Genomic DNA, 17,980 nt, shown 5'->3' with positions numbered 1-17,980 from the left:
TTATCACTTCACACAGATTTCCTTGCTCCCACTCAGAGTGCATTTTGACATTAAACTAAACCCCTCAGCTCTTGGATAAAGATCTAGAATATAAAGAGGTTTGAAAAAGAGAATCAATCGTCTTGCGTTTCAGTACTGGCCTTAAAAACGTACGTACGTGATAACCATATTCTGAAAATAAAGACAGCCAGATGGTGTCATAGAACTGTTTTCTTAGCTAATAGCGATATATTTGTCATCAATGAATGCCTGTTCCTTATAAAGAGAATCTGTTTACTGGTTGAGGAGCAAACAGAAGAAATGATATAAATAACAAGAATAAATACTTGATACGAATATTTCATCTTCCTCTTGGGAAATTCCAGGATATGTTACAGATAACATTTGTGGTCAACATGATTGACCTTGAAGAAGGGACTTTCTCCAGTGTGAAACGCAGCAGCTCTTCTGCATCTCAAAATCACCACACTATTTAGGGCAAGAGGTGAAAGATATTTACCTCAAAGGCTGGGGAAGACTGCAATAAGAAAGAATGTATTTATTCATGGAAATAGACAATACGGCAACCCACTCCAGTATTCTTGCCTGGAGAATCCCATGGACAGAGGAGCCTGGCGGGCTACAGTCCACGGGGTCGCAAAGAGTCGGACATGACTGAGTGACTAACGCACATAGAATATGGAATGAGGAAAACTGGCTTGAGGTTGACACCTTCGCTCTTGTAAGAAGTGCTCTGAGATCACTGATGACCGGGAGGGGCAGGACCTCTGTTTAAGCCTCATCTGAAAGACGTCAAGCAGAGTATATTTTTCCCTGGTACCATTTTGACATCTGGGGTCAATCCTTTCTCCAAGCAGAAAAAAAAAAGTCACATGCATAAATGCAACTTCAGTAGCATCTTGACAGTCCCTGGAAGTCATCCAGCTGATTGTCAGTTGAGTGTAGTTAAGTCACCTTGTTAGACTTTCTGTATGCTGGGTGAGATGCTGTTGTGATGGGGTGTATTTCTCCATAGGGAAGTGCTGTCGTAGGGAATGTGGTGGTGGAAGTGGGTGGATGCTCTCATCACAAAAGGAGCAGTGGGGTGTAAGACCGGGACATCTGAAGACAAATACAAACTGCTCTTATTCACCAGCTGTTCATTCCAGAAGTTAAGGACTCCCAAACTTCTCTGAGACTTAGTTTCTTCATCTATAAAATGAGGACAATCACTGAGGGTGGGGCCCTCATGATGGGATTAATGCTCTTCTAAGAAGAGACACCAGAAAACTTGTGAGAATGTGGCTGCCTGCAAGCCAGAAAGATAGCTCTCACCAGACCTGACCATGCTGATACCCTGATCTTGGATTTCTAGCCTCCAAACTATAAAAAACAATATATGTCTATTGTGTAAGCCAAAAAAGAATAAAAATAAAATGGGACGCTCATACTTTTCTTGTGTAGTTTTTGTAAGAATTAAATGATATGGGGCCATCTGAAATGCCTGAGGATTATTGTTTTATTTTCTTGCTTCACCTGCTTCTCCATCCTACCACCTCATTAATATCTAATCCCAAACTCTTTTTTTTTTTTTTTTGCAGGGCTCTCTTATGAAAAGTATGTATGACCACTGACACTATTTTTTCCCATAGATTTTATACTGTGTTCCCTTCTTTAATAGGGAGAATTTAAGTCAACTCATTTCTTAGTTGCCTTCACACTAATGTTCAGTTATCTAGGCTGTTTCACATCACCAAATGTCACTAATAATAATATTGGGTTGGCCAAAAACTTTGTTTGATTTTTTCCATAACATTTTATGGAACGAACTTTTTGGCCAACTCAATATATGCATGTATATGTGTGTCCAAGGCTTCTCTGGTGGCTCAGTGGCAAAAAAGACTCAGGTTAGATCCCTAGGTCGGGAAGATCCCCTGGAGGAGGAAATGGCAACCCACTCCAGTATTCTTGCCCGGGAAATCCCATAGACAGAAGAATCTGGTGGGCTACAGTCCAGGGTTTGCAAAAGAGTCGGACGCAACTTAGCGACTAGACTAAACTAGAGACATATGTGTGTGTGTGTGTGTATATATATCTCCTGGCTTTTTAATGACAGCAAATTTGTCTGTCTCCTTTTTTAACTTCATTTACCCAATGTCTAAAACACGAGCCTAATTGATTCTTTTCTGAAGTCTTCTCCCCTATACATTACTGTGAAATTTTTAACAGTGTTTTACAGAAGGACCATTTCCCTCAAGTCGTACTCCTTTCTAATTCCCAGGGATTACATTTGACACTTACACGTGTAGATGAATCTTACTGAACATGTTCATCTTCCTCTAGAAACTTACCACGCCATATTTCAGATGACGTTTACAATCCAGGCAGGATTTATATGTAACTGATGCTGGAGGTCTGGATGCCTGCATTCCCCATCCCTCCCTGAGATAAAGCTTTTGGAAGACCATATACAGGAGGATCACACAGGGTTTCATGGGCCACTGTAAGGCCTTGGCTCTTTCTTGAGGAAAATGAGGAGCTGTTGGTGGGTTGTGAGCAGGAGAGACCTGATTTGACTTAGTTGTGAAGACAGACTTTGGTGGTTGTAATTGAATAGACAGTAACAGAGCAAAGGAAGAGAAACAAGGAGAGTGTTTGAGCATCTATTACAAGGATCCTGCAAAAGGTGATGGACTTTTGGACCAGGCGGGCAGCAGGGAAGGTTGTGACGTATCTGGATTCTGGTCATATTTTGAAAGTCAAGCCATAAGTCTATTTGATGGGCTAGATGTAGAGGGTTTTACAGGAAGAAAGAGGAGAAAACCCCAAGGTTGTTGGTCTGAGCAGTGGATGGATGCAGTTGCTATCAACTTAGACAGGGGAGGGTGCTGCAGCAACTGGTTTGGGGTGGGACATGAGGGGTTTAGTTCAAGGCATGTTAAACTTTAGTTGTCTATTAGACATCCAAGTAGAGATGGCAAACAGGCAATTAGACATTCAAGTCTGAACTTTGGAAGAAAGGACCTCAGCGCAGAAGACCCTTAATATGTGACCCTTAATATTTGTGAGAGGCTTAGAGAAACCTCAGGTTCTAAGCAACAGTCACGATTAATAGAGCTTTTTCTCCTTCTCTGACCATATCACCGGAAATATCCAGAATGACATAATGGTCAAATCCTGTCTGTTACATGCAGTGATTGAAGACCTCCACAAAATAATCCTTTCTTATTTGGGGAGTAAATTTCTCATTTTTCAAGTGCAGTTTGAAGGTACAGTGGGGAGGGAATTACATTTTAAAATAAAAATTAAAAAACATGATGCACATACAAAGGCAATGCAATTCTGGGAAAATGTCCTTTGAGGATAAACTATTTAGCCATAGGAGATGTCACACAGTAGGATGATTAAGGAAGTAGATTCTAGCCTCGAAATGAATTTACATTCCAGCACATCACCTTGCATATCTAATCTCTATGCCCCAGTTTCCTCATCTAAAGACCTGAGACCAGATGGGATTATAGAGAATATTAAGTGAGATAATAAATAAAAAGCACATAGCACAATGCCAGAAGCATAGTAAGTTCTTACACTTGTTGGCTATGATGATGATAAGCAAATTTATTTTTCAGTTGGAACTAAGACTGAAAGATTTTCTTATAGTTTTTCATTTACCATGGATATAGACTCACTATATCACTTAAATACTTATAAAACTGAGTCTCAAGGAATTTAGGCCTAAAGAAGCAAAAAGACATTGCAACCGGAAATAAGAGTCTGATCCAACCTGTTATGGGCAACTCCATTGCTTTTCTTGACTCCCCACCCTCACCCACCCTGGTATTTTGCCCATATTGGTAATTAACAATTGGTAGTTAACAAACCAAATGAACTGCCTCAAAAGGAAAAAAAATACTAAACTTATCTCTTCCCCCTTATGTTAATTGTGTATATTTCATTTTTAAGCACGATTCTTTGGGGAAAACAGAATATGTTTACTATAGAAAAACACATATTCTTTTAGCCGAGTAATTTTGGAAGCAAAAATGGTCTCCATGGTAAGAAGAAAGAAAAGGAGTAGTATTAATAGAAGGTGGCACCGAGCTAATGTGCATTTTATAGTATAAAGGAAAGAGTTTTTTTAGCCTCCCTGCCTAAAACAACATCACGAACTAGAAGTTATGCTAAATTGGTGGAGAGAATAAAAAGGAACCAGCTACAGTATGATTGCTCAGAATCAGAGTCAAGAGCCAGCTACCAGGAAGTAGCCCGGGACAGCAGAATCCTCTCACTCATGGACACAGAGGCTTAACTGGTCCTCCTAGGGTTTGGAAGAGAGGCTCTGAAAATACTTCTGACCTCTTAGAAGCAGATTTATAGACATATAATAGTGCTTTAATCCTGGCATCCTGATGTTGCCAAAATAATAGAATATCATAATGGAAAAAAGTCTAATAAGACAATGATTATCTGATGTTCCACGTCTCCAGGCCAGCTTTGGATCCTGAACAATCTCTTCTTTTCTCTTAACTCCCTTCACGCAATGTTTAACGAGGCTTATTTTCCCTTCTTATTTTTTTCCATATGGTCTCCTGGTAGGATCCTTCCTTTCTTCATCCTTCTTCCCTCCCTCCCTTCTTTCCTTCCTTCTTTTCTCTCCTCCTTTTTCTCTTTTCTTTCTTTCTGTTTTTGAATCTCTACAGTGATACTTTAGGGATTAACTTTCAGCTCAGTTCAGTCACTCACTTGTGTCCAACTCTTTACAACCCTATGGACTGCAGCACCCCAGGCTTCCCTGTCCATCACCAATTCCCGGAGCTTACTCAAACCCATGTCCATTGAGTCAGTGATGCCATCCAACCATTTCAACCTTTGTCGTCCCCTTCTCCTCCCACCTTCAATCTTTCCCAGCATCAGGGTCTTTTCCAATGAGTCAGTTCTTTGCATCAGGTGGCCAAAGTACTGCAGTTTCAGCTTCAGCATCAGTCCTTCCAATGAATATTCAGGACTGATTTCCTTTAGGATGGACTGTTTGGATCTCCTTACTGTCCAAGGGATTCTCAAGAGTCTTCTCCAACACCACAATTCAAAAGCATCAATTCTTCAGTGCTCAGCTTTTTTTACGGTCCAACTCTCACATCCATACATGACCACAGGAAAAACCATAGCTTTCATTAGATGGACCTTTGTCAGAAAAGTAATGTCTCTGCTTTTTAATATGCTGTTGAGTCTGGTCATAGCTTTTCTTCCAAGGAGCAAGCATCTTTTAATTTCATGGGTGCAGTCACCATCTGCAGTGATTTTGGAGCCCAAAAAGATAAAGTCTGTCACTGTTTCCATCGTTTCCCCATCAATTTGCCATGAAGTGATGGGACCAGATGCCATGATCTTAGTTTTCTGAATGTTGAATTTTAAGCCAACTTTTTCACTCTCTTCTTGTACTTTCATCAAGAGGCTCTTTAGTTCTTCTTTGCTTTCTGCCATAAGCGTGGTGACATCTGCATATCTGAGGTTGATATTTCTCCTGGCAATCTTGACTCCAGCTTGTGCTTCATCCAGCCTGGCTTTTTGCATGATGTACTCTGCATAGAAGTTAAATAAGCAGAGTGATAATATGCAGCCTTGACGTACTCCTTTCCCAATTTGAAACCAGTCTGTTGTTCCACGTCCAGTTCTAACTGTTGCTTCTTGACCTTCATACAGATTTCTCAGGAGGCAGGTCAGGTGGTCTGGTATCCCCATCTCTTGAAGAATTTTCCACAGTCTGTTGTGATCCACAGAGTCAAAGGTTTTGACATAGTCAGTAAAGCAGAGTCTGTAACTCTCTTGCTTTTTTGATGATCAAAAGGATGTTGGCAATTTGATCTCTGGTTCCTCTGCCTTTTCTAAATCCATCTTGAACATATGAAAGTTCATGGTTCACATACTGTTGAAGCCTAGCTTGGAGAATTTTGAGCATTACTTTGCTAGCATGTAAGATGAGTGCAATTGTGCAGTAGTTTGAACACTCTTTGGCATTGCCTTTCTTTGGGACTGGAATGAAAACTGACCTTTTCCAGTCCTGTGGCCACCGCTGAGTTTTCCAAATTTGCTGGCATATTGAGTGCAGCACTTTCACAGCATCATCTAGGATTTGAGAGAGCTCAACTGGCATTCTGTCACCTCTACTAGCTTTGTTCGTAGTGATGCTTCCTAAGGCCCACCTGACTCTGCATTCCAGGATATCTGGCTCTAGGTGAGTGATCACACCTTCATGGCTATCCGGGTCATAAAGATTTTTTTTGTACAGTTCTTCTGTGTATTCTTGCCACCTCTTCTTAATATCTTCTGCTTCTGTTAGGTCCATACCATTTCTGTCCTTTGTTGTGCCCATCTTTGCATGAAATGTTCCCTTGGCATCTCTAATTTTCTTGAAGAGATCTCTAGTTTTTCCCATCCTATTGTCTTCCTCTATTTCTTTGCACTGATCACTGAGGAAGGCACTCTTTTCTCTCCTTGCTATTCTTTGGAATTCTGCGTTCAGATGGCTATATCTTTCCTTTTCTCCTTTGCCTTTAGCTTCTCTTCTTTTCTCAGCTATTTGTAAGGCCTCCTCAGACAACCACTTTACCTTTTTGCATTTCTTTTTCTTGGGGATCATCTTGATCACTGCCTCCTATGCAATGTCATGAAGTTTTCTGTCCACAGTTCTTCAGGCACTCTATCAGATCTAATCTCTTGGATCTGTTTGTCACTTCCACTGTATAATCATAAGGGATTTGATTTAGGTCATACCTGAATGGTCTAGTGGTTTTCCCTACTTTCTTCAATTTAAGTCTGAATTTGGCAATAAGTAGTTCATGATCTGAACCACAGTCAGCTCCCGGTCTTGTTCTTGCTGACTGTATAGAGCTTCTCCATCTTTGACTGCAAAGAATATAATCAATCTTATTTCAGTGTTGACCATCTGGTGATGTCCATGTGTAGAGTCTTCATTTGTATTGTTGGAAGAGGGTGTTTGCTATGACCAGTGCATTCTCTTGACAAAACTCTATTAGCCTTTGCCCTGCTTAATTTTGTACTCCAAGGCCAAATTTGCCTATTACTCCAGGTATCCCTTGACTTCCTACTGTCGCATTCCAGGGGTTAACTTTATGTATCCTTTTTATCTGTTAGAGTTTAAATTTCTTGAGATAATCTACTCTTGTTCCAGACTTGACTTTTCTGTCTGAAGCCTGCACTTATCCTATATTTTTCTCCTTTTCCATTCATTTACATAGTCTTACAAAGAGTGATATTTTTGCTATGATCTCTACTGAAGTGAGAAGATACCCATAAAATTAGCATAAAATAATAAATTCTATTTAAAAAATAAACACACCAGAACATAAATATCTATAGGAGCATTTCCCCTTTTAAAAAATTGCACTGATATTCACGTAGGCTTTGGGATTAATTTTAGAACGACTTTATGATTGTCACAAGAAAATCACCCTGTTGCCTTACCTTGGCTTCATGTTTTATCCAGATCAGTATTATTCACCTAATTCTCCAGTCCTGGGCTAATTTCCTTCTTGATAGTTTCCATAGTTCATATCGGGAGAAGGCAATGGCACCCCACTCCAGTACTCCTGCCTCGAAAATCCCATGGACGGAGGAGCCTGGTGGGCTGCAGTCCATGGGGTCGATAAGAGTCGGACACGACTGAGTGACTTGACTTTCACTTTCTACGTTCATGCACTGGAGAAGGAAATGGCAACCCACTCCAGTGTTCTTGCCTGGAGAATCCCATGGATGGAGAAGCCTGGTAGGCTGCAGTCCATGGGGTTGCACAGAGTCGGACACGACTGAAGCAACTTAGTAGTAGTAGTAGTAGTATAGTTCATATCAGTCCCACTAAGGATTTTCAAAAGAATATAGAGCCTACCCTGAAGACAATTTTGGAAAAGAATTACAACATTGTTTTTGAGATGGCAGCATAATTAAAATGTCTATAGTTTTGAAGTCCTTGAGATGAGAAAACTCCCTTTTGGATGAGAATGTTCCCTAATTTCTGGGCTTTCCTGGTGGCTCAGACAGTGGGGGAAAAAAAAAAACAAAACTGCCTGCAATGCAGGAGACCCATATTCAATCCCTGGGTTAGGAAGATCCCCTGGAGAAGGGAATGGCAACCCACTCCAGTATTCTTGCCTGGAGAATTTCATCGACAGAGGAGCCTGGTGGTCACATTCCATTGGGTCGCAAAGGGTTGAACACAACTGAGCAACTAGCACTTTTCCTTCACTTTTCCTAATTTCTAGTAACAATTGAACTTAATATTTTATAGTTACATCCTAAAAGCCAACTCCAAAGTTCTTTTACTTGATTTCGACTATATTCCAGTACATAGTGTGCTTAACACTTTTAATCTGTATGTGTGGAAAACATGGTCTTGATAGTAACAATATGTCTGTCTTCTTGTCTCTAGGACTATCCTGGATAAGAAGGAACTACTGGAGTTTGCTCAGTTTGGCTGTTACTTGGAATATGATCTCTTTGGTACTGAACTTTTTCATTATCAGTTCAACCCAGATATTGACATGCCCAATGATAATAAAAGAATTAAAAGGTAAATATGATGAAATCTCTCACAGCATTTCCTTTTACCATTTCTTCTGGACTTTCATATCTGGGTAGGAATTAGTAAAGATTCAGGAAACAATAAGCAGGCGGAACCAGAGACTTGCAAGGGAAAATATATCAATGCTGTTTCAGGAAGGCAAATCTCTATATATTATTTCAAGGAGAAAATGAGTCAAGCTAAGTAGGTAAAAGCTTAGCAGAGCCTTAGAAGTTCAGTGCAGATGGGCAGCTGATAAGAAACACAGATAATACTCAATCTCTGCTCTGACAGTAAAAGAACAAAAGACATTTCCCTGTTTTTATTCCTAATGAAGTAAGCTGTTTCTTTCTCAGGTTGATTACACTAAAGTCCTAACCTCCTGCAATGAATTTTTGAAATGTTTATTAAAAATATTCACCATATGGCAAAACCAACACAATAATGTAAAGTAATTAGCCTCCAATTAAAATAAATAAATTTAAATTTAAAAATAAATAAATAAATAAATAATAAAATTCCTACAGAGCCAGGATACTCGATTAAGAGTTGATGGAATTTGTTTGTGACAATGAGCCAAGTCTGTTCAGGTATTTATTAGAGATGAAACATGCTTTTCATTAAATGTGGGGACCTAATTGGTTATGGAAAAAACCTGCTTTCAGACTACATAAAACCTTCTACAAATCCAAAAAAAAAATTCACTAAAGAGGTAATTGCAACTGAAAGGCTGTAAGGTCAAACATTATACAAAGTCCAACCTCTCAAAATTGTTCAATATTTGTGAGGGAAAACAAATAATTATACAAGTCATTCTCTGCACTCAAGTGGAAATTTTTGAGAGTCAAGACTAGATGGTTACCTGGTTTGCCTTGGTTACCTGGTGATATGAAGAATGAATGCACCAAGTTAGGGAACCTGGGAGGTGAAATAGATTTGGGATCGGCAGGATGACTTTAGTTTGGGAATATAGGGTTGCTACTCCATGAGGCCATGGGAAAAGGGTGTGAAGCTCAGGACAGAGACTTGGACATGCAGCTAGACACTGTTGGTTTGCATGTGACAGTCAGTAGCGTGGGAATGAATGAGATCATTCCAAGAAGCAAATGAGGATAGAACCCTGGTGACCACCCACATTTAAGGGATGAACTCAGAAACAGTCCCTCAAGGACAGGTTGAGAAATATTCAAAGCATTAAGAATATCAGGGAAATATCAGGGAAGTCAGCATTGTTATGGAAGTTGGTGGAGAAGGATACTTAAAGCAGAAGGACTTGAACCCTTGTACTAAGTGGCAGATACCAAGAGAGATAAAGAGGGAAAAGTATCCATTGGATTTCACCATCAGGAAATTCCATTTCACAGTCAGTAAGTGCAGCCTTGGCAGAAAAGGCTTGAGGAAAGACTAGAAGGTGAGCAAGAGGACAGAGAATATGGAGGCTACTCTTTCAAGAAACTTGGTAGTAAGGTGAAGCAGGGTTGTAGAGCTAGAGCTAGAAGACCAGACAGGGGATTCCCTAGTGGTCCAGTGTCTAAGACTGCATGCTGTCAATGCAAGGGGCCCAGTTCAATTCCTGGTCGGAGAACTAGATCCACATGTTGCAACTAAGAATTTGCATGCGACAACTAAGACCCAGCACAGTCAAATAGATAAGTAGATAAATATGGAAAAAAAAAAAAAAAAAGACCAGATAGGGCAAAGAAAGGGTTTGTTAGGAGACCGAGAGAATGAATCCAGAGACTTGGTGCTTATTCTATCGGGTTGTTATAGAATTTATATGAAACAAAGCATGCAGTTTTTAGCTGAGGGTCTGGCTCAGACGGTAAAGCATCTGCCTACAATGTGGGAGACCTGGGTTCGATCCCTGGGTCGGGAAGATCCTCTGGAGAAGGAAATGGCAACCCACTCCAGTACTTTTGCCTGGAAAATCCCATGGATGGAAGAGCCTGGTAGGCTACAGTCGGTAGGGTTGCAAAGAGTCGGAGACAACTGAGCGACTTCACCTTCACCTGGGGTATACTATGGAAGTGATCAGTCAGTGTTGACTTAAAAAAATCTGGACAGATAAGAGATATAGAGCAAGACTCCTGAGGAGACAAAGAGATGGAATTTGGGCAGCAAATAGAAGGTTGGTTAAATCAGCCACAGGCTGATTCATGTTGATGTATGGCAGAAACCAACACAACATTGTAAAGCAATTATCCTTCAATTAAAAATAAACCAGTATTTTTAGAAAAGGAGGTATGCTATTTCCGTAGAAATGAGAGGAGGTGAGGCAGGTAATGGAGTGAGTGCAGATCAATGTCTTGGTGAAAGGGACAGAACACTGAGGACAGATGGTCCCATTTGATCTCAAAAGCGCCTGTGAAAGAGTCATGGTCGTCTCCTGTGAAGGAAGGAATAGATTCAGGGCAGGACCCTGTATAGGAGGATGAAGGCTGGGAGTGGATGGGGAGTGACTGAGAGAGATACTGGCTCAGGACATGTTGTATGGAAGACCCAGTGGAGGCCAGAGATCATTACTGCATGACTGTCTATGAGCACCAAGCTGCATAATTTGGTGGTTATTTTCCTAAAAAAATGTTTTGTGAGTAGAAGTAATAGATGTAAACAGAGAGAAGGCTGGGATTCTGTCTGAAGCATGTGCTTGATATCCAAAGGGGACAAGGGCAGGGTTGAGATGAGGGTCATGAGGTCCAAGCTGGAGGGAAGAAAGTATACAAGAGAGAGATGGAGAGATATCTAGCAGTAACATAGCAGGGGTAAATCCCTGGATGCTTTAATGAAGTGAGTGAATACAGAACATGGAAGAGGGTGAGCAAAAAAGTAGAAAGATGCAACTCGTGCTCAGGGTGGAAAACAGAAGGTTGAGCAGAGAAGTAGTTCTCCATGATGACAAAAGCAGAAAAAAGTTTTGAGTGAAGAAAACTCGTTGGAATGGGAGTAAGCCAAATTGGAGTAAAGAAGTGATGTCACTCATTATCAGAGAAATGCAAATCAAAACCACTATGAGGTACCATTTCACACCAGTCAGAATGGCTGCGATCCAAAAGTCTACAAATAATAAATGCTGGAGAGGGTGTGGAGAAAAGGGAACCCTCTTACATTGTTGGTGGGAATGCAAACTAGTACAGCCACTATGGAGAACAGTGTGGAGATTCCTTAAAAAACTGGGAATAGAACTGCCTTATGATCCAGCAATCCCACTGCTGGGCATACACACTGAGGAAACCAGAAGGGAAAGAGACACGTGTACCCCAATGTTCATCACAGCACTGTTTATAATAGCCAGGACATGGAAGCAACCTAGATGTCCATCAGCAGATGAATGGATAAGAAAGCTGTGGTACATATACACAATGGAGTATTACTCAGCCATTAAAAAGAATACATTTGAATCAGTTCTAATGAGGTGGATGAAACTGGAGCCTATTATACAGAGTGAAGTAAGCCAGAAGGAAAAACATAAATACAGTATACTAACGCATATATATGGAATTTAGAAAGATGGTAACAATAACCCAGTGTACGAGACAGCAAAAGAGACACTGATGTATAGAACAGGCTTATGGACTCTGTGGGAGAGGGAGAGGGTGGGAAGATTTGGGAGAATGGCAATGAAACATGTAAAATATCATGTAGGAAACGAGTTGCCAGTCCAGGTTCGATGCATGATGCTGGATGCTTGGGGCTGGTGCACTGGGACGGCCCAGAGGGATGGTATGGGGAGGGAGGAGGGAGGAGGGTTCAGGATGGGGAACACATGTATACCTGTGGTGGATTCATTTTGATATTTGGCAAAACTAATACAATTATGTAAAGTTTAAAAATAAAATAAAATTAGAGAAAAAAAAAAAAAAAAGAAGTGATGTCAGAAAATGTGAGGCTTGAGCAGCACATGAACTACTATGACCATATGTACACATACACTGGGGTACGGGGGAGGTCCAGCAGCTTTAGGGTCTTTCCCCTGGGCAGTCGATCTTTACATGTGTGTCTTCTGCTGTGCTGTGAACTGACATACCTCCTTGATGAGCTCATTAATTAAAATACCTTCCAGTTTAATATTATTAGAGAAAGATAGTTGAGCAATGTCACAGTAGTTACAAAAACATGAGACACTCACTCTACATCTTTAAACTGCCTTGAATGCCCTGACTAGTATTACTAGGTCTTTTTTTTTTTCAACTACTCAAACCAATTCTTTGATTAACAGATTTATTGTTTGTTTGTTTTATAATTTAAATTTACTTGCCCAGAAGTACTATTCAGTATTGGCAAACCGTACTAGCTTGAACCATACTCAGAGGTGAATATTCTCTGGAATTTAAGATAAGCCTGTGCGGTAGATCTTTCTCATCTTTCATGATCACAAAATCATGACTTCCTCATGAATGCCCTAAACACATATATTACAATTCATCTTGGAAATAGGAAGCTTGCTCCCAGGGTTCGCTTCCTTTCTCTAAGCCCCCTTGTGGCAGTGAGGTGTATCTTTTCTATCCCTATGCTTTGCATAAGGCTCCTAGACTTTCAGTAAAAGAGGGGATCCATAGAGGGAGACCGATGGAGATATGAGCTTTCATTGTGCCAAATGTAAACATTCTAGATGTATGGAACGACATAAAAATTTTATGTATATATACACATCTGTGTTTGTGTATATCTATGTGTCTGTATATGTACATATCTTTAATCTTTTGTAAATTTTAAGTCAGACAGAGTGAAGTAAGTCAGAAAAACAAACATCATGTATTAATGCATACATGTGAAATCCAGAAAAATGGTATAGATAATCTCATTTGTAAAGCAGAAATAGACACACAGATGTAGAGAACAAATGTATGAATTCCAAGAGAGGAAGGGAGGATGGCATGAAGTGGGAGATTGGGATTGATGGACATACACTACTATGCATAAAATAGATAAATAATGGGACCCTACTGTGTAGCACATGGAACTCTACCCAATGCTCTGTGGTGACCTAAATGGGAAGGAAGTCCAAAAAAGAGGGGATAAATGTACAGGTATGGCTGATGTGCTTTGCTGTACAGTAGAAATTAATACATTGTAAAGCAATTCTACTTCACCAGAAATTAATTTTTTAAAAAGTCATGCATTGAGTCACTGGACTCCAGTACGGCTCATGGTGATTGTTAAATGACCTTTGGGGTTGTGTACGCCCTGGTTTATTCCCTGTCCCCAGGTCTCGGGTGCTTGGTTTTCATCACTCATCAACAGTCCTTCTCCGAGCTTCAGGAATCGTAAAGCTTTGCAGTGAACAGAGAAGCATGCTCCTGCCTACCTCTGGTTTTTAGCACCAGAAATTCTGTGTCTAACACCTGTTTTCAATCTTCTGCTCCATTTCTCAAATCTTATTATATCACTGCCTTTTCACACTTTGTAGTCTCTCTCTAATATTTGTTTGCAAAACACTAACTCATTTGTATTTCTATAATTACTGTGATTTTTTGTCTTCTCATCTGTAGTGGTTCCTTCCTTCTGGCAGCCTCTAACTACTGTTCGACACAATGGCACAGCATGTGAGATGATCCCTTATTTTAGGAGCAACCAGGCAGCTTTCTTGATAGTCAAGATAAAATTATGTTTCTAGAACCAGAACATTCTCTTTCTCATGAGATAACTAGTCTTCAGTTTCTTGACTTACTGAGTTCTAACGGTTCCCATTTTCAAATGAGTATCTTTCCTTGCTACTGCGAAATTTAGTAACTTTGTGTTCCAGGATATGACTCAGGCCTCTTACAGGTATCTGTTTATCTATATGATATGCCTCTGTAGTAATAAGATATCATTTTTCACAGACAAAGAAAAGAGACAAAAATGTTGAGAAACACTCAGAAAATACAGGGGGGAAAGTATACCTTAAAATTTCCTGTAATGGGAAATTCCTTTTTAATTGTGGATCAGGGCTTGTCACCCTAAGTTTCAGCATTATGCATGCATCTGTGAAATATTTCTCTTCCTTCATAAATGATGATATAGCTGTCTTAGACAATTCCCTTAAAGAGAGGTTGTTCCAAAAGCAACTTTAGATCAGAACTTTTGGACATTATACAAATTTTAAAGACCCCCCCCTATATAGGGGGAGGTAAGGGTACACAGAATACAGAGGTGGGGGATTAAGAGGTACAAATATTAACTATAAAATAAGCTACAAGGATATATTGTACAATGTAGGGAATATAGTCAATATTTTATAGTAACTATACACAGAGTATAACCTTTAAAACTTGTGAATCACTGTACTGTATGCCTGTAACTTACATAGCATTGTACATCAACTATCCTTCAATAAAAAAATAAAGAAGTAAATAATGATGGTGGCACAGATAATCCTCCAAGTATTTTTAGGACACACTTGGGGTAGATGTGGTAGGACTGAAGATTTCTAGACGAAACAGCCAGGTTGGCTCTTTTCTGGCATCCCTTTAAGTGTAATTTGTTTTAAAATGTATGTTCTCTTATAGAATAGGTAACTAATGAGAACCTACAGTATAGCTCAGGGAACCACACTGAAAGCTCTGTGGTGACCTCAATGGGAAGGAAATCCAGAAAAGAGGGGATATATGTATACATGTGGCTGATTCACTTTGCTGAACAGCAGAAACTAACACAGCATTGTAAAGCTACTATACTCCAATAAAAATTCATAAGAATAAAATAAAATGCACATTCTCAGAAGGCAAAGCTTTGTGTTCAAGTGTGTTGAACACATTTTGCTTACTATTGTTATTGTTTAGTTGTTAAGTCATGTCTGACTCTTGAGACCCAATGGACTCTAGCCTGCCAGGCTTCTGGCATGGAGCCATGGGATTTTCCAAGCAAGAATACTAAAGTGGGTTGCCATCTCCTTCTCCAGGGGATCTTCTGAGACCAGGGATCAAACCCCCATCTCCTGTACTAGCAGGCAGATTCTTTACCACTGAGCCACCAGGGAAGCCCTTTGCTTACTGTAGTATTTATTACATATGACTCATGCACTAGAATGCCAAGAAGCACTATTGAAGCAAAAAGGATACCTTTCAAATAATTAGCCTTTGGAGGAAAGTGCTGCCCATCTATCTAGATCCATTGGGGGATTTAGGGGCCAACAAGATAATATAGAAAAGGTCAGAGAACAGCCAGGGTCTCCAAGCTGCATGTCCTGCCCTCAGAGACCCATGGAAGTCACAGCAGACACTGCCCAGCATCCAGACATCCACAGATGGTGGCTGTCACGAGGGGACTGATTCACACTACGGATTACAGCACTTAACAAAGCAAAAAGGATTAGATGTTTAGACAATAGGCAGAAAGCTGTTCTATAGTTCACTGACTATAAATTTAAAGGAACAGTTCATTATTTATAGCAATCTCACCGACATAGAAGGAAGACAGAGTAAATTTTTATTGGTCAATTTAATCCAACGCTCCCACACTACTACTAAGTCAAAAGACCCATCAGCTTCAAAAGGACTAACGCAGAGGGACTGAAACTGACCTTTTAAAAATGACGATTGATCTAAAATATGACACGAATGAACTATAGTTACAAAACAGAAACAGACTCCAGACATAGAGAACAGACTTAAGGTTGCCAAGGGCGGGGAGTGGGGGCCGGGGGGGACCGGGAGTTTGGGATTAGCAGATATGCAAACTTCTAGAAACAGGATGGATAAACAAGGTCTGCTGTGTAACACAGGGAACAACACTCAATATCCTGTGATAAACCATCATAGAAAAGGATGCAAAAAAGAACATATATTTATAATGGAGTCATTTTGCTGTACAGCAGAAATGAACACAAACTGTAACACAAATTGTAAATCAACTCTACTTCAATAAAATTAATTTAGAAAAATGACAACCAAAGGATTTCCCTGGTCCAGTGGCTAAGGCTCTGTGCTCCCAACGCAGGAGGCCCAGGTTTGATCCCTGGTCAGGAAACTAGATATCCCCCGTGCCACAACTAAAGATCCTACATGCTACAATTAAGACCCAGTGCAGCCAAATAAATAATAAAATAAATAAATATTTTTAAAGACGTCTACTGCATCACATGCCCTTCATTTTAAAACCAAACAATTTTAGTTTCAGAACATTTTACTTGTATGAAGATTCCTATCGTTTTGCTATTTTGATCCCAAATAGTCATTGATTTTACTTGCTAGAAAACAAAAATAGGAGAGACAGAGAGACTGAGATCTGAAGAATGGGTTCACTAAGTGAGGTATTTTAGAATGGAGAGCTGGATACAAATTCAGGATACAGTTATTTAATGAAATGCTAAAGTGGCCATTTATTCAAACTGGCACATCTGATTAGAAGCTATCTTTAATGCAGGCTTGCCAAGCATCATCGTAAATATCACAGGCTAGGAATTTCTGTGTGCATGGAATAAAAATCCTCTTCCTAGTACGACAGGATAATATCTTTAGCATCACCGCAATATTTATTAAGGGTGTCTTCGCAATGGAAGATGGTATCTTTACGACCACACAATAGGTTTATGAGTAGGAAAAAGTTTAAAGCATTCTGAATGTCGTAAACGTGAAACCAGTGCCATATAATGAATTGCCATTTTTGCACAGGGTGCGACTTCTGGTGGATGAGGGTTACGAGGATCGAATCCTGATGGCACATGACATACACACGAAGAATCGGCTGACGAAGTATGGAGGTCACGGCTATTCCCATATCCTCACCAACATTGTTCCCAAAATGCTGCTGAGGGGCATAACTGAGGGTGCCCTTGATAAGATACTGATCGAGAACCCCAAGCAATGGCTAACTTTCAAATAGGATGGTTGCTACGAATTCACACCTTGAGTGTAAAGCTTGCCAGGGAACAGAGAGTGATTTCAAACCCACTGTGAGATATTAATCAGATCCACAGAGGACTAATGACAGGATATTTCCTTTTTATGAGAAGCAGGAGACTTTTGCCTTCTCAGAAACTGGCTATTCCATCTGTACCTTCAGGGAGTTGCCGAGCCTAATTAAGCCCTATTGTTTTTCCTTCACAAAATAAATACAAAAGTAGCCATTTCCAAATGATGATTTACAGTTTAGATCCCCTGAGTAGAGTTTTGCTTCCTTTTGTTTTGTTTTCTTAATCCATCAGCAGCACTCCTTGAGAAAATTTAAACTGTTTTTAGTTAAATTACCCCCGTCTGGAGCAATCTAATGTTTCTTGTAATATTGATGATTCTACTAATTATCCTGCTGTTCTTTAATTAATGCTTAATGAATAATATCCCACTTTAAAATAGCTTCTGCAGCAAAGGAAGCTAAATTTTGAGACATTTATTTTAAGGATACTGTAATACAATAACCAATTCACAACAGTAAAAATATTGTGGAAGGTTAATTATATCTGTTCACCTATCTTCATATACTTAAAATAAATCAGTTTTGTTGCCTGTG

The 17,980-nt window shown here is 39.8% G+C and overlaps 1 protein-coding gene across 2 annotated transcripts in view; it reads left to right on the top strand.

Annotated features, from left to right (window-relative positions):
• The window catches only part of PTER (phosphotriesterase related), a 76,702-nt gene extending 58,722 nt beyond the window's left edge, over positions 1–17,980 (top strand). For both annotated transcript variants that reach the window (XM_086334181.1, XM_086334182.1), the window contains 2 exons: positions 8,423–8,563; positions 17,146–17,980. In XM_086334181.1, coding sequence (XP_086190307.1) covers positions 8,423–8,563; positions 17,146–17,356 — 352 coding nt within the window. In that variant the 3' untranslated portion in view covers positions 17,357–17,980. The remainder of the gene's footprint in view (positions 1–8,422; positions 8,564–17,145) is intronic.

This window comes from Bos grunniens, chromosome 13, assembly GCF_055505025.1.
Source record: "Bos grunniens cultivar Pamir isolate PY7600 chromosome 13, Bosgru_T2T1.0, whole genome shotgun sequence".
NCBI lineage: Eukaryota > Metazoa > Chordata > Mammalia > Artiodactyla > Bovidae > Bos > Bos grunniens.
Note: the sequence above shows the minus strand (reverse complement) of the source record. Positions and strands in the feature narration are given on the sequence as shown.